The sequence below is a fragment of the Myxine glutinosa genome, chromosome 14 (genome assembly GCF_964187855.1).
Source record: "Myxine glutinosa chromosome 14, kmMyxGlut1.1, whole genome shotgun sequence".
NCBI lineage: Eukaryota > Metazoa > Chordata > Myxini > Myxiniformes > Myxinidae > Myxine > Myxine glutinosa.
The window spans coordinates 25,612,596-25,640,473 of record NC_136274.1 but is presented as its reverse complement, the minus strand read 5'-3'; the positions used below and the strand labels follow the sequence as shown (position 1 = coordinate 25,640,473).

Sequence of the window (27,878 nt, the reverse complement as noted above, 5' to 3'; positions counted from 1 at the left end):
GGGTCAAGCCCCGCCTCTTCCAGGCATGGCTACCGGAGGCAAGGTTCATGCACCACCCTCTTTGGAGCTGTCGTGGTGCGCTCATCGGCCCCGACGGGCCTCATGACATCATCATTGCCGTGAGTCTGTCGACTTAAAACCGCCTTCAGTGTTTCTTTGACCGGCGCCCGGCTCGGAGTTCCATACTTAACATTGGGCGAATGTGTTTGGCTTTGCTGAACGTTGCCCATCAAGCTCAAATGCCATGACTCCCCAGCATTGTCTAAGAGGTTACTTGCAACCACGTTGTTCAGGCAGATGTCCAAAGGTTTGTGATGGTCAAGTGGTGGGTATCCTGTGGTGGTGGTTGAAGCAGTGTGGTTGAATGTTGAGCAATAAAGGTGCGAGGTTGGTCGTTGTTCGGTGGTGAAGGAGGGTGATGATTTTAATGGTAGCATCGAGGTGGTTGATAGCCCGGTGGTGAAGGATGGTGATTTTTTTTATGGTAGCGTATAGGTGGTTGATTGTCCGGTGGTTGAGGTTGTGTGGGTTAAGGTGGTGATGATGTAGTTGTGGTGCACAGCCTAAAGCTTAGCTAATCCCTTCACGATGCATGTTACCCTGGAAACCCACGACCCATGAGGGAGGCCTATCTGGAAAATTTAATATGAAAATAACTAACTAGGGAAGCTATACGTTGTATGCGATTGCCGAGCAAAAATGACGGTTCTTCACGGTTCCCAGAATCGTCACATTATGTATGTATGTATGTATGTATGTATATAATATATATTCTACCATATAAGACGAAGAGAGCTGTTGGTCTGTATGTGTCTGTCTGTGTGTCGCTATTTTTCTCAGAAATGGCTGAACGGATCTTCGTCAAACTTTCAGAGGTTCATCAGTGAGTGCCTGGGAGTGTTTTAGGCCAAAAAAAAATAATTAAATTCTGAAATAAAAAAGTTCATTTTTGGGGATAAAATAGTAATTTTAAAAATCGCTCAATAGTGCCTACGCCTTTTTAAAATTAATGACAGTTATATACAAGTACACATTAGCATAAATAAATACAAAACAATCACCAGACATTTGAACACAAATAAATCAAACAATTCCGGAAGTGTACGAAGTTGGTAGTAAGGCTACTTCTTCTTCCTGATCGGCATCACACTTAACTCAGAAACGTGATGAACGGCACATTCATCAGCATATATTCGACGAAAAGGTGATGAACCCCCTTCCACTCCCCCCACCCCCTTCCTTACCCCTCCCTCTCCTGCCTCCCCTCTTACCTGTCCTCACCTTCCTAATAGCCGGCGAAGCTGGTGTTGTCAATAAACGAGTACGTATTATGTTGAAAACCTGATTATGCCTTGGCTTGAGAATCCAAAGCGCAGTGGGCGCAGCCATCTTGCGTGGGCGGAAGTATGCATAACAAATTTAAAACGTTCATTAATCGTTTGATTCACAATCTTATGCACCTCCGATGTATTAATAAAATAATTTAAGACCAACATCGGCCCGCACGGGCCTGGTTATCTTCAACAAAACGCGTCACCAAACACCGGACCCAATGAGAGTTGAGCATTTGCAAAAATATTTCTAAAATGAAAGCGCTCAATGATGGGCGCCATCGACCGGATGCGGAGGTTTGCATAAAACAATTGCGAAAAAGTTCAATAGGAGTTTGTTTCACCTGTCGTTCTTTGATTCACAATCTAATGAAACCTCTCATTAGTAATTAAAATATGTTAAGACCAACCTCGTTATCTTCAACGAAAATCGTCATCAAGCGCCAGAACCAATGAGATTCGAGCATTTGAAAAAATATTTTTGAAAAGCTTATTACGCGTTTCAGACGGTGAAAACGGCGTCAAATATTCTCACATTGATGAAGAATTATTTTTTAGAAATCTCGTGGCCGTCGGAGAACCGAATCAGCCAATCAGCGCCCTCGACACAGGACATTTTACCAGCGCCCTCGACACGTCTGCGACGCCGGGAACGAGGTTGGTGCAAAACAACCGAATCACGCGTAAGTATATACTGCTCGAAATAGTTCTCATCATAAGCTCAAATTTCCTAAGCTAAATCGTCATTGCTTTGGGCACTGTTGTCTGTTACGGAGAAAGAAAAAGAACCGAAATGAAAGGAAAAATGGTACAACCTCCACCAGTGCTATCATCACTGAAACATGATTCGACAACAGTCCGTGGTAACTTGAGAGAGGTTTTTACGTTGCACCAAGTAAAGCCATCGGATGTGACACCATTGTCTTCTTTTTGGGAATATGCTGCAGTAGATGTCCCTAGTGATGGGTCACGTTTTTTTCACTGTTTGAGCTTGAGAATTTTCCTACTTCTTAAAATAGGCCTTAAGCTAGCACATCGTATCGTTACTTCCTTAAGCTTCTTGTGACATTTATTGTATGCAGGTATTGGGGAGGACTGTCTGCTCTTCTCTTTTACCAAGTCTTACCAGGTACGGTACCTACTACCAACTACCGAACCTACTGATGCCATAGTGATGGGTAAAATAGTGGCAAGAGGTTTTGGCTTCGCCGGCTCATTGCGGCTTTGCAGTCGGTACTAGTAGCCGGCGAAGCCGGTGTTGTCAATGAACGCGTACGTATTATGTTGAAAACCTGATTATGCCTTGGCTCGAGAATCAGAAGCGCAGTGGAGGCCGCCATCTTGCGGATGTGGAAGTATGCATAACAAATTTAAAACGTTCATTAGGAGTTTCTTTCACCCGTCATTGTTTGATTCACAATCTGATGCACGTCCAATGTATTATTAAAATACTTTAAGACCAACATCGGCCTGCCCGGGCCTGGTTATCTTCAACGAAACGCGTCACCAAACACCAGACTCAGAGAGTCGAGCATTTGCAAAAATATTTCTAAAATGAAATCACTGAATGGTGGCCGCCATCGACCGGATGCGGAAGTTTGCATAAAACAATTGCGAAAGAGTTCAATAGGAGTTTGTTTCACCGTCGTTCTTTGATTCACAATCTAATGAACCTCTAATTAGTAATTAAAATACGTTAAGACCAACCTCGTTATCTTCAACGAAAATCGTCATCAAACACCAGAACCAATGAGATTCGAGCATTTGAAAAAATGTTTTTTTTAAAGCTTATTACGTGTTTCGGAGGGTGAAAACGGCGTCAAATATTCTAACATTGACGAAGAATTATTTTTTAGAAATCTCGCGGCCGTATGGGATAGTTTTTCACGGCCAGAAATACGGTATAAGCGGTTTACATATTTAGTTTAGAAATACGGATAGTTTTTCACGGCCGGAAATATCCGAAGTTGAGACAGAATTCACAAAATTAATCACTGCAAGCTAACTTCTTCTAGTGGAGGAAGCCGCAGTGCCCGGAGAGAACCAGCCCTGACAGTGACTGAAGTTAGAAGACTACACACATACTGTGAAAACGTATGTTAAGCCCAGTTAAAATTTCTTAAAATAGGCCTTAAGCTAGCACATCGTATAGTTACTTCCTTAAGCTTCTTGTGACATTTATTGTATGCAGGTATTGGGGAGGTCTGCCTGCTCTTCTCTTTTACCAAGTCTTACCAGGTACGGTACCTACTACACCTACCTACTACCAACTACCTACCTACCTACTACCAACTACCTAACCTACTGATGCCATGGTGATGGGTAAAATAGTGGCAAGAGGCTTTGGCTTCGCCGGCTCATTGCGGCTTTGCAGTCGGTACTAGTAGCCGGCGAAGCCGGTGTTGTCAATAAACGCGTACGTATTATGTCGAAAACCAGATTATGCCTTGGCTTGAGAATTCCAAAGCGCAATGGAGGCCGCCATCTTGCGGATGCGGAAGTATGCATAACAAATTGAAAAACGTTCAATAGGAGTTTCTTTCACCCATCTTTGTTTGATTCACAATCTAATGCACCTCTAATTTATTATTAAAATACTTTAAGACCAACCTCGGCCCGCATGGGCCTGGTTATCTTCAACGAAAAGCGTCACCAAACACCGGAACCAATGAGATTCGAGCATTTGAAAAAATATTTCTAAAACCAAATCACGCAATGGAGACCGCCATCGACCGGATGCGGAAGTTTGCATAAAACAATTGCGAAAAAGTTCAATAGGAGTTTGTTTCACCCGTCTATCTTTGATTCACAATCTAATGCACCTCTAATTTGTAATTAAAATACGTTAAAACCAACCTCGTTATCTTCAACGAAAATCGTCACCAAACACCGGAACCAATGAGATTCGAGCATTTGAAAAAATATTTTAAAAAAGCTTATTACGTGTTTCGGACGCTGAAAATGGCGTCAAATATTCTAAAATTGACGAAGAATTATTTTTTAGAAATCTCGCGGCCGTCGGGGATAGTTTTTCACGGCCAGAAATATGGTATAAGCGGTTTACATAAAGAAAGAAAGCTCGGATTGATTAACGACAGTCACACATTGCCGTTGAAACGGTGTTATCGTCTGATCTGTCGGCACTGATCTTACTGCAAGCTAACCTCTTCTGGTGGAGGAAGCCGCAGTGCCCGGAGAGAACCAGCCCTGACAGCGACTGAAGTTAGAAGACGACACACATACTGTGAAAACGTATGTTAAGCCCAGTTAAAATTTCTTAAAATAGGCCCTAAGCTAGCACATCATATAGTTACTTCCTTAAGCTTCTTGTGACATTTATTGTATGTCGGTATTGGGGAGGACTGTCTGCTCTTCTCTTTTACCAAGTCTTACCAGGTACGGTACCTACTACACCTACCTACTACCAACTACCTAACCTACTGATGCCATAGTGATGGGTAAAATAGTGGCAAGAGGCTTTGGCTTCGCCGGCTCATTGCGGCTTTGCAGTCGGTTACTAGTAGCCGGCGAAGCCGGTGTTGTGAATGAACGCGTACATATTATGTTGAAAAGCCAGATTTTGCTGGATCCCTTGAGAATTTCGAAGCTTTGACGCACCAAATCGCCCCATGGAGGTCGCCATCTTCCGGATGCGGAAGTATGCATAAAAAATTGCGAAAAAGTTCAATAGGAGTTTGTTTCACCTGTCTTTTCTTGATTCACAATCTTATGCACCTCTAATTTGTAATTAAAATACTTTAAGGCCAACCTCGTTCCCTGGGCCTGCATGGGCCCTGGTTATCTTCATCGAAAATCGTCACCAAACACCGGAACCAATGAGATTCGAGCATTTGCAAAATATTTCAAAAACCAAATCGCTCCATGGAGGTCGCCATCTTGCGGATGTGGAAGTATGCATAAAAAATTGCGAAAAATTTCAATAGGAGTTTGTTTCACCCGTCTTTGTTTGATTCACAATCTTATGCACCTCTAATTTGTAATTGAAATACTTTAAGACCAACCTCGTTCCCCGGGCCCACACGGGCCCTGGTTATCTTCATCGAAAATCGTCACCAAACACCGGAACCAATGAGATTCGAGCATTTGCAAAAATATTTCAAAAACCAAATCACTCAATGGAGGTCGCCATCTTGCGGATGTGGAAGTATGCATATAAAATTGCGAAAAAGTTCAATAGGAGTTTGTTTCACCCGTCTTTGTTTGATTCACAATCTTATGCACCTCTAATATGTAATTAAAATACTTTAAGACCAACCTCGTTCCCCGGGCCCTGGTTGTCTTCAACGAAAATCGTCACCAAACACCGGAACCAATGAGATTCGAGCATTTAAAAAAATATTTCAAAAAAGCTTATTACCACGTTTTGGAGGCTGAAAACGGTATCAAATATTCTAAAATTGACGAAGAATTATTTTTTTAGAAATATCGCGGCCGTAGGGGATAGTTTTTCACGGCCGGAAGTATCCGAAGTTGAGACGGAATTCACCGAATTAATCAAGAAGGAAATTTTATAAAGTTTAATCTCATGCAGAATGCAAATGGTGTCATTTTGAAAAAGGTACGGTACCTACTACACCTACCTACTACCAACTACCTAACCTAATGATGCCATAGTGATGGGTAAAATAGTGGCAAGAGGCTTTGGCTTCGCCGGCTCATTGCGGCTTTGCAGTCGGGTTCTAGTATATATTTATTATGAGCTGCTTTGTTTTTGGCGAGGGACTGTCTGCCTTTGCCCCATTGCTTGGACAGCTGACCCGACTCCACCCATCATCGTAACCTGAAAAATAAAATCATGCGTCCGCCATTTTGGAAAGGCAAAAGGCCTCAGTACGCATGGGCCTCAGGCCTCTGGTGTCAGCCCATGGGCCAGTGCAATTGGAATTATCCAAGCTACATAACCATGATGTATTATATATGCAGATAAGCAGTACTGGACACATGTTTTTGCTTTTTGCCAGATTATTATTTATTATTTTTGGGAACGATCGAGGCAGAGGTCTATTACCTATACACCACCCAAATAAAGGTATGCGTCAGAAGAACGTGTTGTTCGCTTGCTTGGAACAAGACCGTTAATACTCTGCTAGTTATCGTTATAGTACGGATACAGTACATACATATATGGGGTTCACTTACAAGGAACTTGAACTCAAGAGGTGATTATGGCCGATAGGCCCAACAAGCCAGCTCTATTCATGATTGCCAATCTTTGGTTGTTTGTCCGTGCTTTATCCTTTTTCAATGCTGAGTGCCGAGCAGCAAGGAGGCAGATTGCACCATTTTTCAGAATATACGGTTCCAAATAAATTACCGAATATACTGTATTTCTAATTTGTTATAAAACTCCCCCATTTTTGGTTTTTGCTAGATGTGATTTGTTTTACATCATTTGCAATGTTTGTATACTACTGTATATCAATAAATATCATGATCGCGAAGTTATTCAAGTTTACACTTCATTCACATACGATAGGCACGAGGTGTAGTTAGCAGTGGTGATTCATCTGGCATTTCCCGGAAGTGAAATTTACCTACCTGACTCCTGTTTCTTGCATTTATGAACATTTACTATGAAGTTAGAATAATGGATGCAATTAAAAGAAATAAGGCGTATTATAAAAGATTGAATTGAGAAATGGAAATGACTGAATACCGATTACCGAAGACAATAACATTATTGCGTTGGGCACTGTGGGCAGTTGCTGGCATCTTCGTGTAATTCTGACAAACGACTGTTGTGGTTATAGTTATAGTTATAGTTATAGTTATAGTTATAGTTGTAGTTGTAGTGTGTTAACGTTTCATGGATTACGATGCTTTGTGTATAAACTGATAACATTTGTAACTCCATTAGGGCAGTGAAGGAATAACAGGCGAATCATTCTTCATGCAATGGCGCTCTCTCTGGATATCAGATTGAAACGCGCGAGTAAAGTTTATTCACGAGGGGTAAGTTCATCTTCACCCCCAAAGCCTTTCCCTTTACTTTACCTGTCGCCCCTTAAAGCTCTTTACCATAACCTAACCTGGTGATGTTCCCTCCAAATCTTTCTCACGCTATCATTTGTGACGGTTTTTGGTCATTCAACGTGACCATGGTCTAATGGTCTATCTGGCCGTGTATGTATTACGTCAGTTTTCAGCAATTTTAGAACCCATCAACACACCACCTCACCTCCCCATCAACACACCACCTCACCTCCCCATCAACACACCACCTCACCTCCCTATCAACACACCACCTCACCTCCCTATCAACACACCACCTCACCTCCCTATCAACACACCACCTCACCTCCCCATCAACACACCACCTCACCTCCCCATCAACACACCACCTCACCTCCCCATCAACACACCACCTCACCTCCCCATCAACACCACCTCACCTCCCTATCAACACACCACCTCACCTCCATATCAACACCACCTCACCTCCATATCAACACCACCTCACCTCCATATCAACACCACCTCACCTCCCTATCAACACACCACCTCACCTCCCTATCAACACACCACCTCACCTCCCCATCAACACACCACCTCACCTCCCCATCAACACACCACCTCACCTCCCCATCAACACACCACCTCACCTCCCTATCAACACCACCTCACCTCCCTATCAACACACCACCTCTCCTCCCTATCAACACACCACCTCACCTCCCTATCAACACACCACCTCACCTCCCTATCAACACACCACCTCACCTCCCTATCAACACACCACCTCACCTCCCTATCAACACACCACCTCACCTCCCTATCAACACCACCTCACCTCCCTATCAACACACCACCTCACCTCCCTATCAACACACCACCTCACCTCCCTATCAACACACCGCCTCACCTCCCTATCAACACATCGCCTCACCTCCCTATCAACACACCGCCTCACCTCCCTATCAACACACCACCTCACCTCCCGATCAACACACCACCTCACCTCCCTATCAACACACCACCTCACCTCCCTATCAACACACCACCTCACCTCCCGATCAACACACCACCTCACCTCCCGATCAACACACCACCTCACCTCCCTATCAACACACCACCTCACCTCCCTATCAACACACCACCTCACCTCCCTATCAACACAGCACCTCTCCTCCCTACCAACACAGCACCTCTCCTCCCTACCAACACACCACCTCACCTCCCTATCAACACACCACCTCACCTCCCGATCAACACACCACCTCACCTCCCTATCAACACACCACCTCACCTCCCATCAACATACCACCTCACCTCCCTATCAACACACCACCTCACCTCCTGATCAACATACCACCTCACCTCCCTATCTACACACCGCCTCACCTCCCTATCAACACACCACCTCACCTCCCGATCAACATACCACCTCACCTCCCGATCAACATACCACCTCACCTCCCGATCAACACACCGCCTCACCTCCCTATCAACACACCACCTCACCTCCCGATCAACACACCATCTCACCTCCCTACCAACACACCACCTCACCTCCCTATCAACACACCACCTCACCTCCCTATCAACACACCACCTCACCTCACTATCTACACACCAGCTCACCTCCCTATCAACACACCACCTCACCTCCCTATCAACACACCACCTCACCTCCCTATCAACACACCACCTCACCTCCCTATCTACACCACCTCACCTCCCTATCAACACACCACCTCACCTCCCTATCAACACACCCCTCACCTCCCTATCAACACACCACCTCACCTCCCTATCAACACACCACCTCACCTCCCTATCAACACAATCCTCACCTCCCTATCAACAACCTCTCATCTCTGTCAACACATTCTCACCTCCCCATCAACACACCCTCACCTCCCTTTCAACACACCTCTGCATCACCTCCCCATCAAACCGCCATTATCAAACCTCCATCAACACCCCCATTATCAAAACAACCCCATTGCCACTCCGACCCGCTGGGAGTTGGTTCCTCTTGCCATTGCCACCCATTGCCGCTGCCCAGCACCGTTCCAGCACGCAACCTACACGTTCCTCTTGCAGGAGATCCTTGCAGGTGTCGTTGTGGTGCAATGCAAAGAGACAGTGCAACACCAAGGAATCTCCCTCACCATGGATGGCTCGGTCACGCTGCAACTCAGCAGCAAGACCATTGGTGTCTTTGAAGCATTCTACAATTCTGCCAAGGTCTTTAATGTTACTGGTTTATTCAATCATATTCCCATTCCTCAACCATCGTATTTATTTTGTCACATTCACGTCCTCCACCTTTTACCTCCCTGTTATCGTTCCTCCTGTGACGTTGACCTTTTCTTTCCAGCCAATAACCCTGGTCAACTGCAGTGCGGAGGTCTGTAAGCCAGGACGACTTCCTTTGGGCCGAACTGAAATTCCTTTTGAATTCCCAATCGAGCCTCAAGGAAGCCAGAAAGTCCTTTATGAAACTTATCACGGACTCTTCATCAACATCCAGGTTTACAAACTGTGCTTGATTTACTTCTACTATGTCTCTTCTTCGCTCAAGTGTGATTTTTTTTGAACAGGCAGTGTATGCAGCGTTATGGGGGTGACTGCCAATCAAAGAATGCTTCCCACCTCCCCCATCCACTGCACCCTCTCATACCTACTTCCCCCCCATCTCCTTTTCACTATGTTGGGTCCTCTCCACCTTCTCTACTGCACCAACCTTTTTGCTGGCTTTGTCCGCATCTTGGTCTTTCAATCAAGTGAAGTGTTGTTTAAATCCGGAATGCTGTTGATGTTTGTCGTCCTCGCCGGTTCTGTTCCATTCAGTATATTTACTACTGAACAGTATTTTTCTGAACTGAACAGTATTTTACTACTGAACAGTATTTTACTACTGAACAGTATTTTACTACTGAACAGTATTTTACTACTGAACAGTATTTTACTACTGAACAGTATTTTACTACTGAACAGTATTTTACTACTGAACAGTATTTTACTACTGAACAGTATTTTACTACTGAACAGTATTTTACTACTGAACAGTATTTTACTACTGAACAGTATTTTTCTGAACTGAACAGTATTTTACTACTGAACAGTATTTTACTACTGAACAGTATTTTACTACTGAACAGTATTTTACTACTGAACAGTATTTTTCTGAACTGAACAGTATTTTACTACTGAACAGTATTTTACTACTGAACAGTATTTTTCTGAACTGAACAGTATTTTACTACTGAACAGTATTTTACTACTGAACAGTATTTTACTACTGAACAGTATTTTACTACTGAACAGTATTTTACTACTGAACAGTATTTTACTACTGAACAGTATTTTACTACTGAACAGTATTTTACTACTGAACAGTATTTTACTACTGAACAGTATTTTACTACTGAACAGTATTTTACTACTGAACAGTATTTTACTACTGAACAGTATTTTACTACTGAACAGTATTTTACTACTGAACAGTATTTTACGACTGAACAGTATTTTACTACTGAACAGTATTTTACTACTCAACAGTATTTTACTACTGAACAGTATTTTACGACTGAACAGTATTTTACTACTGAACACTATTTTTCTGAACTGAACAGTATTTTTACTACTGAACACTATTTTTCTGAACTGAACAGTATTTTACTACTGAACAGTATTTTACTACTGAACAGTATTTTACTACTGAACAGTATTTTACTACTCAACAGTATTTTACTACTCAACAGTATTTTACTACTCAACAGTATTTTACTACTCAACAGTATTTTACTACTCAACAGTATTTTACTACTCAACAGTATTTTACAACCAGGAACAGTATTTTTACTACTCAACAGTATTTTACTACTGAACAGTATTTTACTACTCAACAGTATTTTACTACTCAACAGTATTTTACTACTCAACAGTATTTTACTACTCAACAGTATTTTACTACTCAACAGTATTTTACTACTCAACAGTATTTTTACTACTGAACAGTATTTTACTGAACTGAACAGTATTTTTACTACTGAACACTATTTTTCTGAACTGAACAGTATTTTACTACTCAACAGTATTTTACTACTCAACAGTATTTTGCTACTCAACAGTATTTTACTGCTGAACAGTATTTTACTACTGAACACTCTTTTTCTGAACTGAACAGTATTTTTCTAAACTGAACAGTATTTTACTACTGAACAGTATTTTACTACTGAACAGTATTTTACTACTGAACAGTATTTTACTACTGAACAGTATTTTACTACTGAACAGTATTTTACTACTGAACAGTATTTTACTACTGAACAGTATTTTACTACTGAACACTATTTTTCTGAACTGAACAGTATTTTTACTACTGAACACTATTTTTCTGAACTGAACAGTATTTTACTACTGAACAGTATTTTACTACTGAACAGTATTTTACTACTCAACAGCATTTTACTACTGAACAGTATTTTACTACTCAACAGTATTTTACGACCAGGAACAGTATTTTTACTACTCAACAGTATTTTACTACTGAACACTATTTTTCTGAACTGAACACTATTTTTACTACTGAACACTATTTTTCTGAACTGAACAGTATTTTACTACTGAACAGTATTTTACTACTGAACAGTATTTTACGACTGAACAGTATTTTACTACTGAACAGTATTTTACTACTGAACAGTATTTTACTACTGAACAGTATTTTACTACCAGGAACAGTATTTTTACTACTCAACAGTATTTTACTACTGAACAGTATTTTACTACCAGGAACAGTATTTTTACGACTCAACAGTATTTTACTACTGAACAGTATTTTACTACTGAACAGTATTTTTCTGAACTGTATTTTTCTGAACTGAACAGTATTTTTCTGAACTGAACAGTATTTTTACAACTGAACACTATTTTTCTGAACTGAACAGTATTTTTTACTACTGAACGCTATTTTTCTGAACTGAACAGTATTTTTTACTACTGAACACTATTTTACTACTGAACAGTATTTTACTACTGAACACTATTTTACTACTGAACAGTATTATTTTTTTTTTTACTACTGAACACTATTTTTCTGAACTGAACAATATTTTTACTACTGGACAGTATTTTTCTGAACTGAACAGTATTTTCACTACTCAACAGTATTTTACTCCTGAACAGTATTTTTACTACTCAACAGTATTTTTACTACTCAACAGTATTTTACTACTGAACACTCTTTTTCTGAACTGAACAGTATTTTTTACTACTGAACACTATTTTACTACTGAACAGTATTTTACTACTGAACACTATTTTACTACTGAACAGTATTATTTTTTTTTACTACTGAACACTATTTTTCTGAACTGAACAGTATTTTTTACTACTGGACAGTATTTTTCTGAACTGAACAGTATTTTCACTACTCAACAGTATTTTACTCCTGAACAGTATTTTTACTACTCAACAGTATTTTTACTACTCAACAGTATTTTTACTACTGAACACTATTTTTCTGAACTGAACAGTATTTTTACGACTGAACACTATTTTTCTGAACTGAACACTATTTTTCTGAACTGAACAGTATTTTTCTGAACTGAACAGTATTTTTACTACTCAACAGTATTTTACTACTGAACAGTATTTTACTACTCGAAACAGTATTTTTACTACTCAACAGTATTTTACTACTCAACAGTATTTTTACTACTCAACAGTATTTTACTACTGAACAGTATTTTTCTGAACTGAACAGTATTTTTCTGAACTGAACAGTATTTTTCTGAACTGAACAGTATTTTTTACTACTGAACACTATTTTTCTGAACTGAACAGTATTTTTTACTCCTGAACACTATTTTTCTGAACTGAACACTATTTTTTACTACTGAACACTTTTTTTTACTACTGAACACTATTTTACTACTGAACATTATTTTTTTTACTACTGAACACTATTTTTCTGAACTGAACAGTATTTTTACTACTGAACAGTATTTTTCTGAACTGAACAGTATTTTTACTACTCAACAGTATTTTACTACTGAACAGTATTTTTACCACTCAACAGTATTTTTCCTACTCAACAGTATTTTACTGCTGAACACTATTTTTCTGAACTGAACAGTATTTTTACTACTGAACAGTATTTTTACTACTGAACACTATTTTTCTGAACTGAACAGTATTTTTACTACTGAACACTATTTTTCTGAACTGAACAGTATTTTTTACTGCTGAACACTATTTTACTACTGAGCAGTATTTTACTACTGAACACTATTTTACTACTGAACAGTATTTTTTACTACTGAACACTATTTTTCTGAACTGAACAGTATTTTTATTACTGAACAGTATTTTTCTGAACTGAACAGTATTTTTACTACTCAACAGTATTTTACTACTGAACACTATTCTTCTGAACTGAACAGTATTTTTACTACTGAACACTATTTTTCTGAACTGAACAGTATTTTTACTACTGAACACTATTTTTCTGAACTGAACAGTATTTTACTACTGAACAGTATTTTTACTACTCAATGTTGACTTATACTACTCACTCACTCACACTCACTCACACTCACTCACTCACACTCACTCACACTCACTCACACTCACACTCACACTCACACTCACTCACTCACTCACTCACTTATACTACTCACTCACAGTGTCACTACTTATACTACTACTCACCCTGCCATACTGTTCAGTATTTTACTACTGAACACTATTTTTCTGAACTGAACAGTATTTTTACTACTGAACAGTATTTTTCTGAACTGAACAGTATTTTTACTACTGAACACTATTTTTCTGAACTGAACAGTATTTTACTACTGAACACTATTTTTCTGAACTGAACAGTATTTTACTACTGAACACTATTTTTCTGAACTGAACAGTATTTTTACGACTGAACACTATTTTTCTGAACTGAACAGTATTTTTTACTACTGAACACTATTTTTCTGAACTGAACAGTATTTTTACAACTGAACACTATTTTTCTGAACTGAACAGTATTTTACTACTGAACACTATTTTTCAGAACTGAACAGTATTTTACTACTGAACAGTATTTTACTACTGAACACTATTTTACTACTGAACACAATTTTACTACTGAACACAATTTTTCTGAACTGAACAGTATTTTTACTCCTGAACACTATTTTTCTGAACTGAACAGTATTTTTACGACTGAACACTATTTTTCTGAACTGAACAGTATTTTTACTACTGAACACTATTTTTCTGAACTGAACAGTATTTTACTACTGAACACTATTTTTCTGAACTGAACAGTATTTTTACTACTGAACACTATTTTTCTGAACTGAACAGTATTTTTACGACTGAACACTATTTTTCTGAACTGAACAGTATTTTTTACTACTGAACACTATTTTTCTGAACTGAACAGTATTTTTACAACTGAACACTATTTTTCTGAACTGAACAGTATTTTACTACTGAACAGTATTTTACTACTGAACAGTATTTTACTACTGAACAGTATTTTACTACTCAACAGTATTTTACTACTCAACAGTATTTTACTACTCAACAGTATTTTACTACTCAACAGTATTTTACTACTCAACAGTATTTTACTACTCAACAGTATTTTACAACCAGGAACAGTATTTTTACTACTCAACAGTATTTTACTACTGAACAGTATTTTACTACTGAACAGTATTTTACTACTGAACAGTATTTTACTACTGAACAGTATTTTACTACTGAACAGTATTTTACTACTGAACAGTATTTTACTACTGAACACTATTTTTCTGAACTGAACAGTATTTTTACTACTGAACACTATTTTTCTGAACTGAACAGTATTTTACTACTGAACAGTATTTTACTACTGAACAGTATTTTACTACTCAACAGCATTTTACTACTGAACAGTATTTTACTACTCAACAGTATTTTACGACCAGGAACAGTATTTTTACTACTCAACAGTATTTTACTACTGAACACTATTTTTCTGAACTGAACACTATTTTTACTACTGAACACTATTTTTCTGAACTGAACAGTATTTTACTACTGAACAGTATTTTACTACTGAACAGTATTTTACGACTGAACAGTATTTTACTACTGAACAGTATTTTACTACTGAACAGTATTTTACTACTGAACACTATTTTTCTGAACTGAACAGTATTTTTACTCCTGAACACTATTTTTCTGAACTGAACAGTATTTTTACTTCTGAACACTATTTTTCTGAACTGAACAGTATTTTACTACTGAACACTATTTTTCTGAACTGAACAGTATTTTTACTACTGAACACTATTTTACTACTGAACATTATTTTTTTTACTACTGAACACTATTTTTCTGAACTGAACAGTATTTTTACTACTGAACAGTATTTTTCTGAACTGAACAGTATTTTTACTACTCAACAGTATTTTACTACTGAACAGTATTTTTACCACTCAACAGTATTTTTCCTACTCAACAGTATTTTACTGCTGAACACTATTTTTCTGAACTGAACAGTATTTTTACTACTGAACAGTATTTTTACTACTGAACACTATTTTTCTGAACTGAACAGTATTTTTACTACTGAACACTATTTTTCTGAACTGAACAGTATTTTTACTACTGAACACTATTTTTCTGAACTGAACAGTATTTTTTACTGCTGAACACTATTTTACTACTGAGCAGTATTTTACTACTGAACACTATTTTACTACTGAACAGTATTTTTTACTACTGAACACTATTTTTCTGAACTGAACAGTATTTTTATTACTGAACAGTATTTTTCTGAACTGAACAGTATTTTTACTACTCAACAGTATTTTTACTACTCAACAGTATTTTACTACTGAACACTATTCTTCTGAACTGAACAGTATTTTTACTACTGAACACTATTTTTCTGAACTGAACAGTATTTTTACTACTGAACACTATTTTTCTGAACTGAACAGTATTTTACTACTGAACAGTATTTTTACTACTCAATGTTGACTTATACTACTCACTCACTCACACTCACTCACACTCACTCACACTCACACTCACACTCACTCACTCACTCACTCACTTATACTACTCACTCACAGTGTCACTACTTATACTACTACTCACCCTGCCATACTGTTCAGTATTTTACTACTGAACACTATTTTTCTGAACTGAACAGTATTTTTACTACTGAACAGTATTTTTCTGAACTGAACAGTATTTTTTACTACTGAACACTATTTTTCTGAACTGAACAGTATTTTACTACTGAACACTATTTTTCTGAACTGAACAGTATTTTACTACTGAACACTATTTTTCTGAACTGAACAGTATTTTTACGACTGAACACTATTTTTCTGAACTGAACAGTATTTTTTACTACTGAACACTATTTTTCTGAACTGAACAGTATTTTTACAACTGAACACTATTTTTCTGAACTGAACAGTATTTTACTACTGAACACTATTTTTCAGAACTGAACAGTATTTTACTACTGAACAGTATTTTACTACTGAACACTATTTTACTACTGAACACAATTTTACTACTGAACACAATTTTTCTGAACTGAACAGTATTTTTACTCCTGAACACTATTTTTCTGAACTGAACAGTATTTTTACTACTGAACACTATTTTTCTGAACTGAACAGTATTTTACTACTGAACACTATTTTTCTGAACTGAACAGTATTTTTACTACTGAACACTATTTTTCTGAACTGAACAGTATTTTTACGACTGAACACTATTTTTCTGAACTGAACAGTATTTTTTACTACTGAACACTATTTTTCTGAACTGAACAGTATTTTTACAACTGAACACTATTTTTCTGAACTGAACAGTATTTTACTACTGAACACTATTTTTCAGAACTGAACAGTATTTTACTACTGAACAGTATTTTACTACTGAACACAATTTTACTACTGAACACAATTTTTCTGAACTGAACAGTATTTTTACTACTGAACAGTATTTTTCTGAACTGAACAGTATTTTTACTACTGAACAGTATTTTTCTGAACTGAACAGTATTTTTACTACTGAACACTATTTTTCTGAACTGAACAGTATTTTACTACTGAACACTATTTTTCAGAACTGAACAGTATTTTACTACTGAACACTATTTTACTACTGAACACAATTTTACTACTGAACACAATTTTTCTGAACTGAACAGTATTTTTACTACTGAACACTATTTTTCTGAACTGAACAGTATTTTACTACTGAACACTATTTTTCTGAACTGAACAGTATTTTACTACTGAACACTATTTTTCTGAACTGAACAGTATTTTTACTACTGAACAGTATTTTTCTGAACTGAACAGTATTTTACTACTGAACAGTATTTTTCTGAACTGAACAGTATTTTTACTACTGAACAGTATTTTTCTGAACTGAACAGTATTTTTACTACTGAACACTTTTTCTGAACTGAACAGTATTTTTACTACTTAGGCCATCAGCCAGACCCCCAAAATAGGGTCCATTGGTACCAAAATGAGGGAGTAAGCCTAATATTGATTTTTGGATAGGTCTTTACCCCTAGAATATGAAAATATGTGATAGCAAATTCAACCATGTAGCTAAATGGGTGTTATCACCTCATTTTCAAAATGGCCGCCAAAATGCATGTTTTTCTATTAAAAACACCATGTTTCATATTCTTGTTGGAATTTGTAACAAATAGCATTGCGTTTTGAGATGTTTAAGACTTTACAACTCTCTTAAAGTATGAAATACATCATCTGAACTTGAATCCAAGAAGATAGAATCCAATATGGCGCCCAATTTCACAAAATGGCTGCCATCATAGCAACAACTTTATGCACAAAATATGCACGAAAATAACTGGCATTCAGTAGATGGCATTCATTTTGGAAAATTAGTAGACCTCATCACTTGGTGTGTACTATTATTTCTATTCTAATCGTATAGCATCTACTTTCTATCTACTCCGTTGCTCGTTGCTCCGACCACCGTTCCTACAGAAAAAAAAGCAAACAAAACAACAACAACGTTAAATTTTGTATGTAAAGTGGCGGCCATTTTGAAAATGGGTGATAACACACATTTAGCTACATCGTTGAATTTGCTATCACATATTTTCTTATTCTAGAGGTAAAAACCTTGTCAAAAATCATTATTAGCCTTACTCCCTCAATTTGGTACCGGTTGACCCCCCTAGCTGGTAGCCTAACTGAACACTATTTTTCTGAACTGAACAGTATTTTACTACTGAACACTATTTTTCTGAACTGAACAGTATTTTTACTACTGAACACTATTTTTCTGAACTGAACAGTATTTTTTACTACTGAACAGTATTTTTCTGTACTGAACAGTATTTTTACTACTGAACAGTATTTTACTACTGAACAGTATTTTACTACTGAACACTATTTTTCTGAACTGAACAGTATTTTTACTACTGAACACTATTTTTCTGAACTGAACAGTATTTTTACTACTGAACAGTATTTTACTACTGAACAGTATTTTACTACTGAACTGTATTTTACTACTCAACAGTATTTTACTACTCAACAGTATTTTACTACTCAACAGTATTTTACTACTCAACAGTATTTTACTACTGAACAGTATTTATTTTTACTACTGAACAGTTCAGTATTTTTACTTACTTTGTCGTCCTCACCAGTTCCAAGTGGTCTTGTGAGTTCCGTTCAAGTTCGGCAAGTTTAATTGGTTGTTTTCATTTTCCATGCCATCTATTTGAGCTGCTAAGATACGTTTGGATGTCCAAGTGTCAGGTAGGTCTGTTTGTGCTGCCCAGGACCACAAGCTTTCAAGAAAGTAGAGATAGCAATTATTGGAGAGTTTTACAGCAAAAATTACAGCAAATAAAGAAGAGTTTTACCTTCTTTTTTTTCCTTTTCTTTTTTTTATAAGGAGTTTACTGAGGAATTGAGGAACTGGAAATGGATGGAAGTGAAACTACTTGAGCAGTTGGTGAAATAATTTGCTGAAAAAGAAACCCAGCTTTGGATTGTGATCACGTGATGTCAATATACAGCGCGGGAAGCAATTATTGTAAAACAGATCGGGAAAGAAAGAAGAGCTGAGCAAAGAGGCTGAACAGAGAGAAACAGCCTTCCTCACAGGCCTTACTAAAAATGGTTTATCAGAAATTAGATATCAGATCACAAAAGGAAAGGTCGTTTCCCTTTTGTCTGCGCAATAAGAAATGAGGTTGGCAGTGTCATAATTCAAACGAAAGAATGTGGAGACATGCGCAGCCGATAGTGTGCAGATCTTTGAAGAAGTGACGGCAGAGAGAATGCGTATATTGACATTGAAGAGTGAGCACACACGAATTTGAATGTACAATGAGAAAAGTGGAATAGCTTCTGGACCAGATGAAGTGCCAGTAGAGGCCTAGAAGGCAGAAGGTGGTGTAGTAGGAAAAATACTGGGACAAGTTATCAACAGGTTCTGGAAAACTGTAGTTTGGATGAAAGGTTGGACAGAAGCAGCAATGGGTTCCATTTCTGAAGAGTGTTGCAGTGACACACTGAAGATGTAATAACATTTAGCCTTTCCGAACCGTTCAAGTCTTGTATTTTTAGAAAGCGTTTGATGAACAGTCTGGATTCAGACCCTGCAGAGGGACATCAGATGCAACCTGAGCTGTCAGGAGTTTCATGTACAAGCGCCTCAAATGACAAATTGTACTCAGCATCGCTATCATCGGCACAAAGTGCTGTGAACATGTTGCTACATGAGAGGCGTTTGTTTTCCTTGCAAGCCGAATCGAGAGAAAAAGAAACCAAACAAACACCTCATCAGGTTGTTACAGGAACTCATGACTTTCGAAATGATGCATAAATCCTAAATGTGTGTGTGTGTGTGTGTGTGTGTGTGTGTGTGTGTGTGTGTGTGTGTGTGTGTATGTGTGTGTGTGTGCGCGCGCGCGCAAAATATGTGCAACATGTCATGCACAAGATACGTGCTCACAACACACCACCGCACATGCCACACACAACATGTGTGTATACAATGCAACATGTGCACAATATGTATATAATTAATTAAAATAATGTGTGCATACAATACACAGCATATGATGTCATGCAAAACAAAACAAAACATGCCAAAGCAAAACCAAAAGCAACACCAAAGCCAAGCGGGTATAACCCATAATTGTGCATGTGTACGTGCAAATCACAATCCATGCACGTGTTTGTGCATGTGAGCATGCATGCGTGAATCATCGCCACTGGTCCTCATTTTTCTCAGGCCGTCCTTCCACTCGGGTCCGCCAAATATCAGGCCCCCCCTTCCACTCGGGTTTGCCAAATCTCAGGCCCCCTTCCACTCGGGTCCGCCAAATATCAGGCCCCCCTTCCACTTGGGTCTGCCAAATCTCAGGCCCTCCTTCCACCCAGATCCGCCAAATATGAGGCACCCCTTCCACTCGGGTCCGCCAAATCTCAGGCCCCCCCTTCCACTCGGGTCCGCCAAATCTCAGGCCACCTTCCACTCGGGTCCGCTAAATATCAGTCCCCTCCCCTCCCCCTTCCACTCGGGTCTGCCAAATCTCTGAGACCTGAAAATATGTTGTTTGAGCACTTTGGTCTGAAGCATGAACCTTGCTTGGTTATGAGCCCTGGGCTTAGAATATATCATATGAGCATGTGTTTGTGGTGTTTGAAATGCTGTGTTGGAGGAGAATGTTGAGACTTAGTCAGATGTGGACGAGTACAAGTTTGTGGGTTGGAAATGAAACTGATGTCACCAATTAGATGGGACCGCTACACAACAAAAAACAGACCGAGTACAGGTTATTCGATTGATCAGTCTCCTCTGCCGTGCTTTTTTATTTATTTAGAAGTAACATCTCAAAGGACTTTACAAAATAGAAAAGGGAAGAAGATTAAAAATTGAGAAAAAGAAGGGATTTTCAGCGAGATTTACAAACCCGAGCACATGATGCTGGCAGAGACGTGCTGACGATGTGTTTTCATTTATAATTCAGGGAACTTGTCTGAAGAATGCTCAATAGCAAAACGTCTATGGCCTTGTGCGAAGAACTACCATGAGATTCCCTTCATTATATCGCAGCATGGGTGTGGGTTTGTGATTAGGCAAGGAATGTTGGCAGGAAGTAATTGATGGTTGGCTTTAAAGGTTATCGAGAAAATGTTAAAATTCGTTCCTTGGTGTTCTGGGAACCGATGAAGTTGGGTGAGACAGAATAGTCTTGAAGAAGACTCGACTGAGGGAAAGGTGAGGAAAGGAAGAAGGTAAACACCATGAATTGTAACCAAAGAGCCGTCACAAATGTGAAGACCATGGTGGAGGTGAAGCAAATGGCGCTGGATGGTATCCGGTGGCGGTGTATCAGCAAATGCCTTAATAGGCTCTGCATCAATCAATCGATGAACTAGAACAGCAGTCGATACGTTTTGTAACCCACTTATAGGCCGGATCTGGATCCGGACCTGAACCAAAATCTCATCGCTTGTTCTTGTCGCCTAACCAACTCATCCACCAAGTTTCGTCCGAATCCGTCCATCACTTGTTGAGACATCGTGCTCACAGACAAACAAACAGACAGACAGACAAACAGGGGTGAAAACATCACCTCCTTCCACCTTCGGTGGTGGAGGTATTCAATAAATCAACCAATCGGTTAGTGCTTCAGAAGAGTGCGAGAGTCGAGCCATGACCCTTTACCATCCCACAAAGATGCTTTAACGTAAAATATATTTGCTTTTCTTTGATTATTAAGTTTTGCTTTTTATATTTGGCATTTCCGCTTTTCTCTTCATTCTCTTTCTCATGGCCCGCACCTACCTCCAACCTCCTGTTGCATCGCACCTTACGGCTCATCTTGCACTTGATGCTCTGCCCTCAGTACATCCTGCGCTGTGACATGAAACGTTCTATACTGAACAAAGATCTCCAGAAAACCTGCGAGTTCATCATTCACATCCCGGTACATTTCCTTTCCCATGCACATTCGGCTCACAAATGAGGGACAAGAAGAGTGCATCATTGATTGACTACCTGCATCCGCACCCTGACCCCATACCTTGTTTGTGTGACAGAGTGCTCCTGAAACACTACCTTCGATTCCTGTGAAGTTTCTGATTTCACCGGAATCTCTGCAGAATGTTCCAGAGGTGTGGGAGAGGAATTATGGGGAAGGGTTAAAGGTTTGCAAAAACAAACGACCGTGGCAAAGCTATCTGTGAAAGTGTCAACAAACTGATCTCAGTTTTGCTGCACAAGTTATTAATGAATCTCCTTTCCATCAATGTCGGTGCCATCCGTCATATTAATCTGTCTTGTCTCCGGTTTTAAACTCTGTCCTTTGTCAATGCGTTGCAGAATGTGGAAGTACCGGTGCTGAGAGCTCGTGGGGAATTGAGTGCTACTCAATGTTCCTTGGCACGTCCTTTAACCGGTTGGCTCACTTTGGAGCGCTGCGACCTTCCACTACGCTCAATCGAGCTGCAACTCATCCGCGTGGAGACTTGTGGTGCGGTTTTGTTTGTGTATCGTGGAATAATATACGCACTTCAGGCCTAGTTTAGCATTGACCTTTCCCAATATCGCCATGATATGTTGTCTTCTTTTCATCCAGTATTTTTACGATATCTTCATATGGCTCTTCTAGTTCTTCAGTTGACTGGCTTATTGGAGGATATAATGTCTTTATTATTTAAGATGGGGAGAAAGTTGATGGACCTGTAGTTCAGTGGATCAGTCTTTAAGGACTTCCTGTGAGTGCAAGTGTCGAGCCTGGTGTTGGCTTAGCGGTTAAGGTGCCGGCTTGGGATCCTAGGATCCTGGGTTCGAATCCCGGTCGATCGCTGAATTAACACCAGGGGGGTTGACTCAGCCTGTCATCCTTCCGAGGTCGGCAAATTGAGTACCAGCTCACTGGTAATTCCCTGTGTGTCGCAAAAGACAAACAGGGTTGGCTGCAGGAAGGGCATCCGGCCATAAAACATTGTTTCAAAAAGGGGACCACAGTGCCCGAAAAAGGCCAACCCCTGCTCTGCGGGGGGAAATGGCTTCTAAAGGTGGTTCTTCTGTGAGTGCAAGTGTTGTTTGCTTTGATCAAAGAAACCTCTTGGAATGTGTGAAGAAAGAGTAGAGCAAAGGACCGAATTGCAGTTCCATTTGCGTCAAGTCCAGTTTCAGAGGAGGTCTTCATGCTGCAGAGAACAATCTCTAATATGGGTGAAAATGGTTTGTAGGGGAAGGGAGGGATTTGGAATCTTGGAATTTTCAGTAAAGACAGTATTAAGATATTCAGCTTTTAAAAGAGCAGTGTCCAACATGATTCCATCGTTTAGTAGCGAAGGTACAGGAGAGGATGTGTACCAGAGACTGACATGATGAGCTGCGGCCAGATTTGGAGGATTGTGAAAGACTTGACAGGTTTGACTACAGGTGAACTTGATGTTGGGCTCGGGCTCATTGAAGGACTGATAGACACTGGCTGTGGGCTCTGCCTAGGAGCTTTGGGTTCCCTTAGTTGGGTTTGCCTTTCAGATGGAGAAATGGTGTGTAAGGCAGGTCATTTGAATAGGACAGATGTACAGTCGTGGCCAAAAATATTGGCATCCTTGCACTTTTTTCAAATAACTCACAATTTTCGCTAAAAATAAGTTGAAATTCACAAAAGTATTTGGTCTCCATAATTCTTGATTTCATTGTTAATATTGCAGAACCTTTGTTTTTGATTCAGAACTTAATATATCCTTTTCGAAAATAAAATAGAAATGGCATTGACAAAATTATTGACACCCTACACTTAATATTTGGTAGCACAACCTTTGGACAAAATAACTGCAGTCAAGTGCTTCCTATAGCCATGAATGAGCTTCCTACACCTCTCTATTAACAGTTTGGCCCACTCTTCTTGTGCAAACTGCTCCAGTCCTCCCAGATTTGAAGGGTTCCTTCTCCCAACTGCTGTTTTCAGATCTCCCCACAGGTGTTCAATGGTATTTAGATCTGGACTCATTCCTGGCCACTTCAGAACAGTCCAGCGTTTTGTCTTGAACCATTCCTGGGTGCTTTTAAAAGTGTGTTTGGTTTCATTATCCTGCTGCAAGACCCATGACCTTTGACGAAGACCCAGCTTTCTGACACTGGGTTCAACGTTGTGCTCAAAAAATGCCTTGGTAATCTCCTGATTTCATGATGCCATGCACACATTCAAGGTACCCAGTGCCAGAGGCAGCACAGCAACCCAAAACATCACTGAATCTGCTCCATCTTTGACTGTGGGGAAGGTGTTCTTTTCTTTGAAGCCTTCATTTTGTTTTCTGTAAACATAGAGATGATGTGCTTTACCAATAAGCTCTAATTTGGTCTCATCTGTCCACAGGACATTCTCCCAGAATGATTTTGGCTTGTTCAGGTGTGTTTTAGCAAACTCCAGTCAGGCTTTCTTATGTCTCTCCCTCAGCAGCAGTGGGGTCCTCCTGTGTCTCCTTTCATTGAGGTGGTGACAGATGGTGCGAGTTGAAACTATCGTACCTTGTGTCTGAAGGTCAGCTTGAATCTGTTTAGCAGTTGATCGAGGTGCTTTCTCCACCATTCGAACAATCCTTCACTGCAATCTACGATCAAGTTTTCTCTTGTGGCCACGTCCAGGGAGGTTGGCAACAGTGCAATGGGCCTTAAACTTCCTGATAACATTGTGTACGGTGGACACAGGAACATCATGGTCTCTGGAGATGGACTTGTAGCCTTAAGATTGTCCATGCTTGGCTGAAATCTTGTGTCTGACCTCCTCAGACAATTCTCTGCTTTTCTTTCTTTTCTCCATGCTCATTGCGGTACAAACAGACACAACAGCAGAATGACTCCTTCTCTCCATTCAAACTGGTTGAATGAGTGATTTTTATATTGCAAGCACCTGCAAATCACCACAGGTGAGTTCAATTCCAAAGTAAAGGAGAATCACCTGCTTGAAATCCAATTATTTCTAACAACTTCTAAAATGTACCAATAATATTGTCTGGGCCATTTTAGGATTTCTGTGTGGAATAAGCTAACATTTAGTAATATTTTCAGCTTTTTAACTCAACTGGACTAACGTCCAGTTGAGTTCATCACATACTGAACCCTCCGACGTCCGTTGTCTGTCGTTATCGTCTGTTGTCCGTTAACTTTTCGACGTTAACACTCCAGCGTCCACAAATATCAACCGATTCTGATCAAACTTGACATGCAGCATCCTTACCCCAAGGAGCAGGATGGCATTACATTTCAGCCCGATCCGTTGACAAATGGCGGACTTAGGCGACCATTTTGTTTTTGGTCATGAAAACGACGTTAACACTCTTGCGTCCACAAATATTAACAGATTTTGATCAAACTTAGGTTGTTTAACCCTTGCCACACAAGGTAGGTTGCAATTGCATTCCAACCCGATCCGTCACAAAATGGCCGCCATGGGCCGCCATATTGTTTTCAGCTCCGAAACGACGTTAAGACTTTAACGTCCACAAATATTTATGGATTTTTATCAAACTTGGTGTGTGAGACTCTTACCACACAAGGTAGGTTGCTATCGCATGTCAACCCGATCTGTCACAAAATGGCCGCTATAGGCCGGCATATTTTTTTCAGCTCTTGAGAAAAGCAAACTGGGACAAGATGTGGGGGTGGGTGACTTTGAAAGCGAATTACACCCGTTTCCTTTTATCTACACAAGTATATTTTTGCAACATTGTTGCAAAGTGTAACATTGTATCGATTGTAAAACAAGGACAAGTATAAGGATACAAGGACCTTAAAATTATTACACAAGAATATAAAATAGAATGATCGTTTTGAGGCCATTATTATTAAAATTAAAATTACAATTAAATTACAATTAAAATTCATTACAATTAAATTACAATTAATTACAATTACAATTAATTACAATTAAATTACAATTAAAATTATTACACAAGGTTGTTGGCTTTTCATTTAAGTCAAATCTAGTACAGATAACTGACCTACTTTGAAGTTGTCCAGTCAGTTCAGTTGAGTTCTGCTTCCCTGGAAGCTCCAGTTTTGTTTTGCTGCACTGCAAGCTAAAGAAATACATATGTGGATACCAAAAGGTTTTTTAATTTCAACAATTTTCTGGAAGAAATGGTGAATTATTTGAAAAAAGTGCAAGGGTGCCAATATTTTTAGCCACGACTGTAGGTGCTCTTTGTTATTCCTCTTCCTCCTCTCCATTCACCGATGTTGGCATTCTCTCGATTTGCTGCACTACTTTGAATAACCTCAGATTGTTGATATTTCTGGAGAAAAGACATTATTTTTGTGAATAAACAATCGGAGTATGTTTTTGTGCAGGATGCGCAGAAGGTTACGGGAAGGAATTGTCAGAGGTGCAGCGTGTGCAGGTGGCGGATGGTGAGGTTTGCAGGGGACTTCCGATACTCCTTCACATGCACCTTCCTCGTCTTTTCACTTGCTCTACACTCAACACGTCAACGTTCAAGATCGGTAACTACACCCTCTTTTTCGTTGCTGTTATATCTCTCCACGTGAAACAATCGGTCTTCATTAACATTTTCTTTGTTTATCCCCTAATTTCACCTCCTTGGGAAGCACCACTCCTCCTGGCCCATCATCCTATTTCAATAACCACCATTGTCCTTCCCATTTTTATCTCCAGAGTTCGAACTTAACATCATCATTGTACTCAAAGATGATCACATGATCACAGAAAACTTCCCACTCAAGCTCGTACGAAACTGACCGTCGCACAACAAGCGGTTCTTTGTTTTGTGCCATTGTCGGTTTCGCGGCCGCAATGTTGTGATGCCAGTTTGGCGCCATTTTGGCACGTGCGAGTCCTAACGCCTGTGATTGTGATGTTCAAACAATGTGCAAATTTTCGATTACAAACGATGCGATCGATGACGGCCCCCTTGCCATTTATGAACTCGTACACGATCTTGCTTTTGTGTACGTGCACAGTTCACTGGAAGGTTTCTAAATCTCCGCTGCAGTTGTTTGTCTTTTTTTTCTTCGTCCATTATACTTGCATTGCTTGTTTTCTAATATATATTATTTTGTTCAAATTGATACCCCGGCTATCAAAACTGTTAGTCGTTTCTGCAAATGTTTCTTTTGATTCGTATTTCCGTGTACTTATTTTTCTAATTTCTCGATTATTCCCTGTACGTGGAATTTCCATTCGATTGCACTTTCATTATTTTTTTATTTTTTTTAGCAAGTATGAATAACTCTTGCATTTGGAGATGCAATAATAAATGTCATAAAGTCTGAATTAAAAATTATGTACATGAACTAATGTGTGGAAAAGGCAGACATGTTCACAAGAGGATTTCAAATATTTATTTATTTATATATTTATTTATCAGGGTGAGCAATTCAGGATGGCCTAGAAGTACACACACACCTCTGAGCTGTCCAGCCTGGGTTTGAATCCTTCCCAAGTTTTCAACTGCTTTCCTGGTGTTTCGTAGGCAGGGTGGCCGTCCCTCAGATGAGTGTTAAGCCGGAGGG

The 27,878-nt window shown here is 39.3% G+C and overlaps 1 protein-coding gene across 5 annotated transcripts; it reads left to right on the top strand.

The window, feature by feature from the left end:
- Nucleotides 1-15: 15 nt before the first annotated feature.
- Nucleotides 16-27,659, top strand: VPS26C (VPS26 endosomal protein sorting factor C). 5 transcript variants are annotated; one of them, XM_068135335.2, is made up of 12 exons: nt 16-119; nt 1,890-2,014; nt 2,414-2,460; nt 3,523-3,569; nt 7,210-7,304; nt 9,399-9,542; nt 9,676-9,828; nt 22,234-22,314; nt 22,427-22,501; nt 22,710-22,860; nt 26,697-26,849; nt 27,022-27,659. In XM_068135335.2, exons 5-12 carry the CDS (start codon nt 7,248-7,250, stop codon nt 27,102-27,104), a joined length of 897 nt encoding a protein of 298 aa, XP_067991436.1. In that variant the 5' UTR covers nt 16-119; nt 1,890-2,014; nt 2,414-2,460; nt 3,523-3,569; nt 7,210-7,247; the 3' UTR covers nt 27,105-27,659. The 5 variants fall into 5 exon arrangements, with proteins under 5 accessions (XP_067991436.1, XP_078624177.1, XP_078624178.1 ...); XM_078768051.1 differs by lacking the exons at nt 16-119; nt 1,890-2,014; nt 3,523-3,569 and having other exon boundaries at nt 2,419-2,460; XM_078768052.1 differs by lacking the exons at nt 16-119; nt 1,890-2,014; nt 2,414-2,460; nt 3,523-3,569 and adding an exon at nt 6,370-6,511.
- Nucleotides 27,660-27,878: the final 219 nt, after the last annotated feature.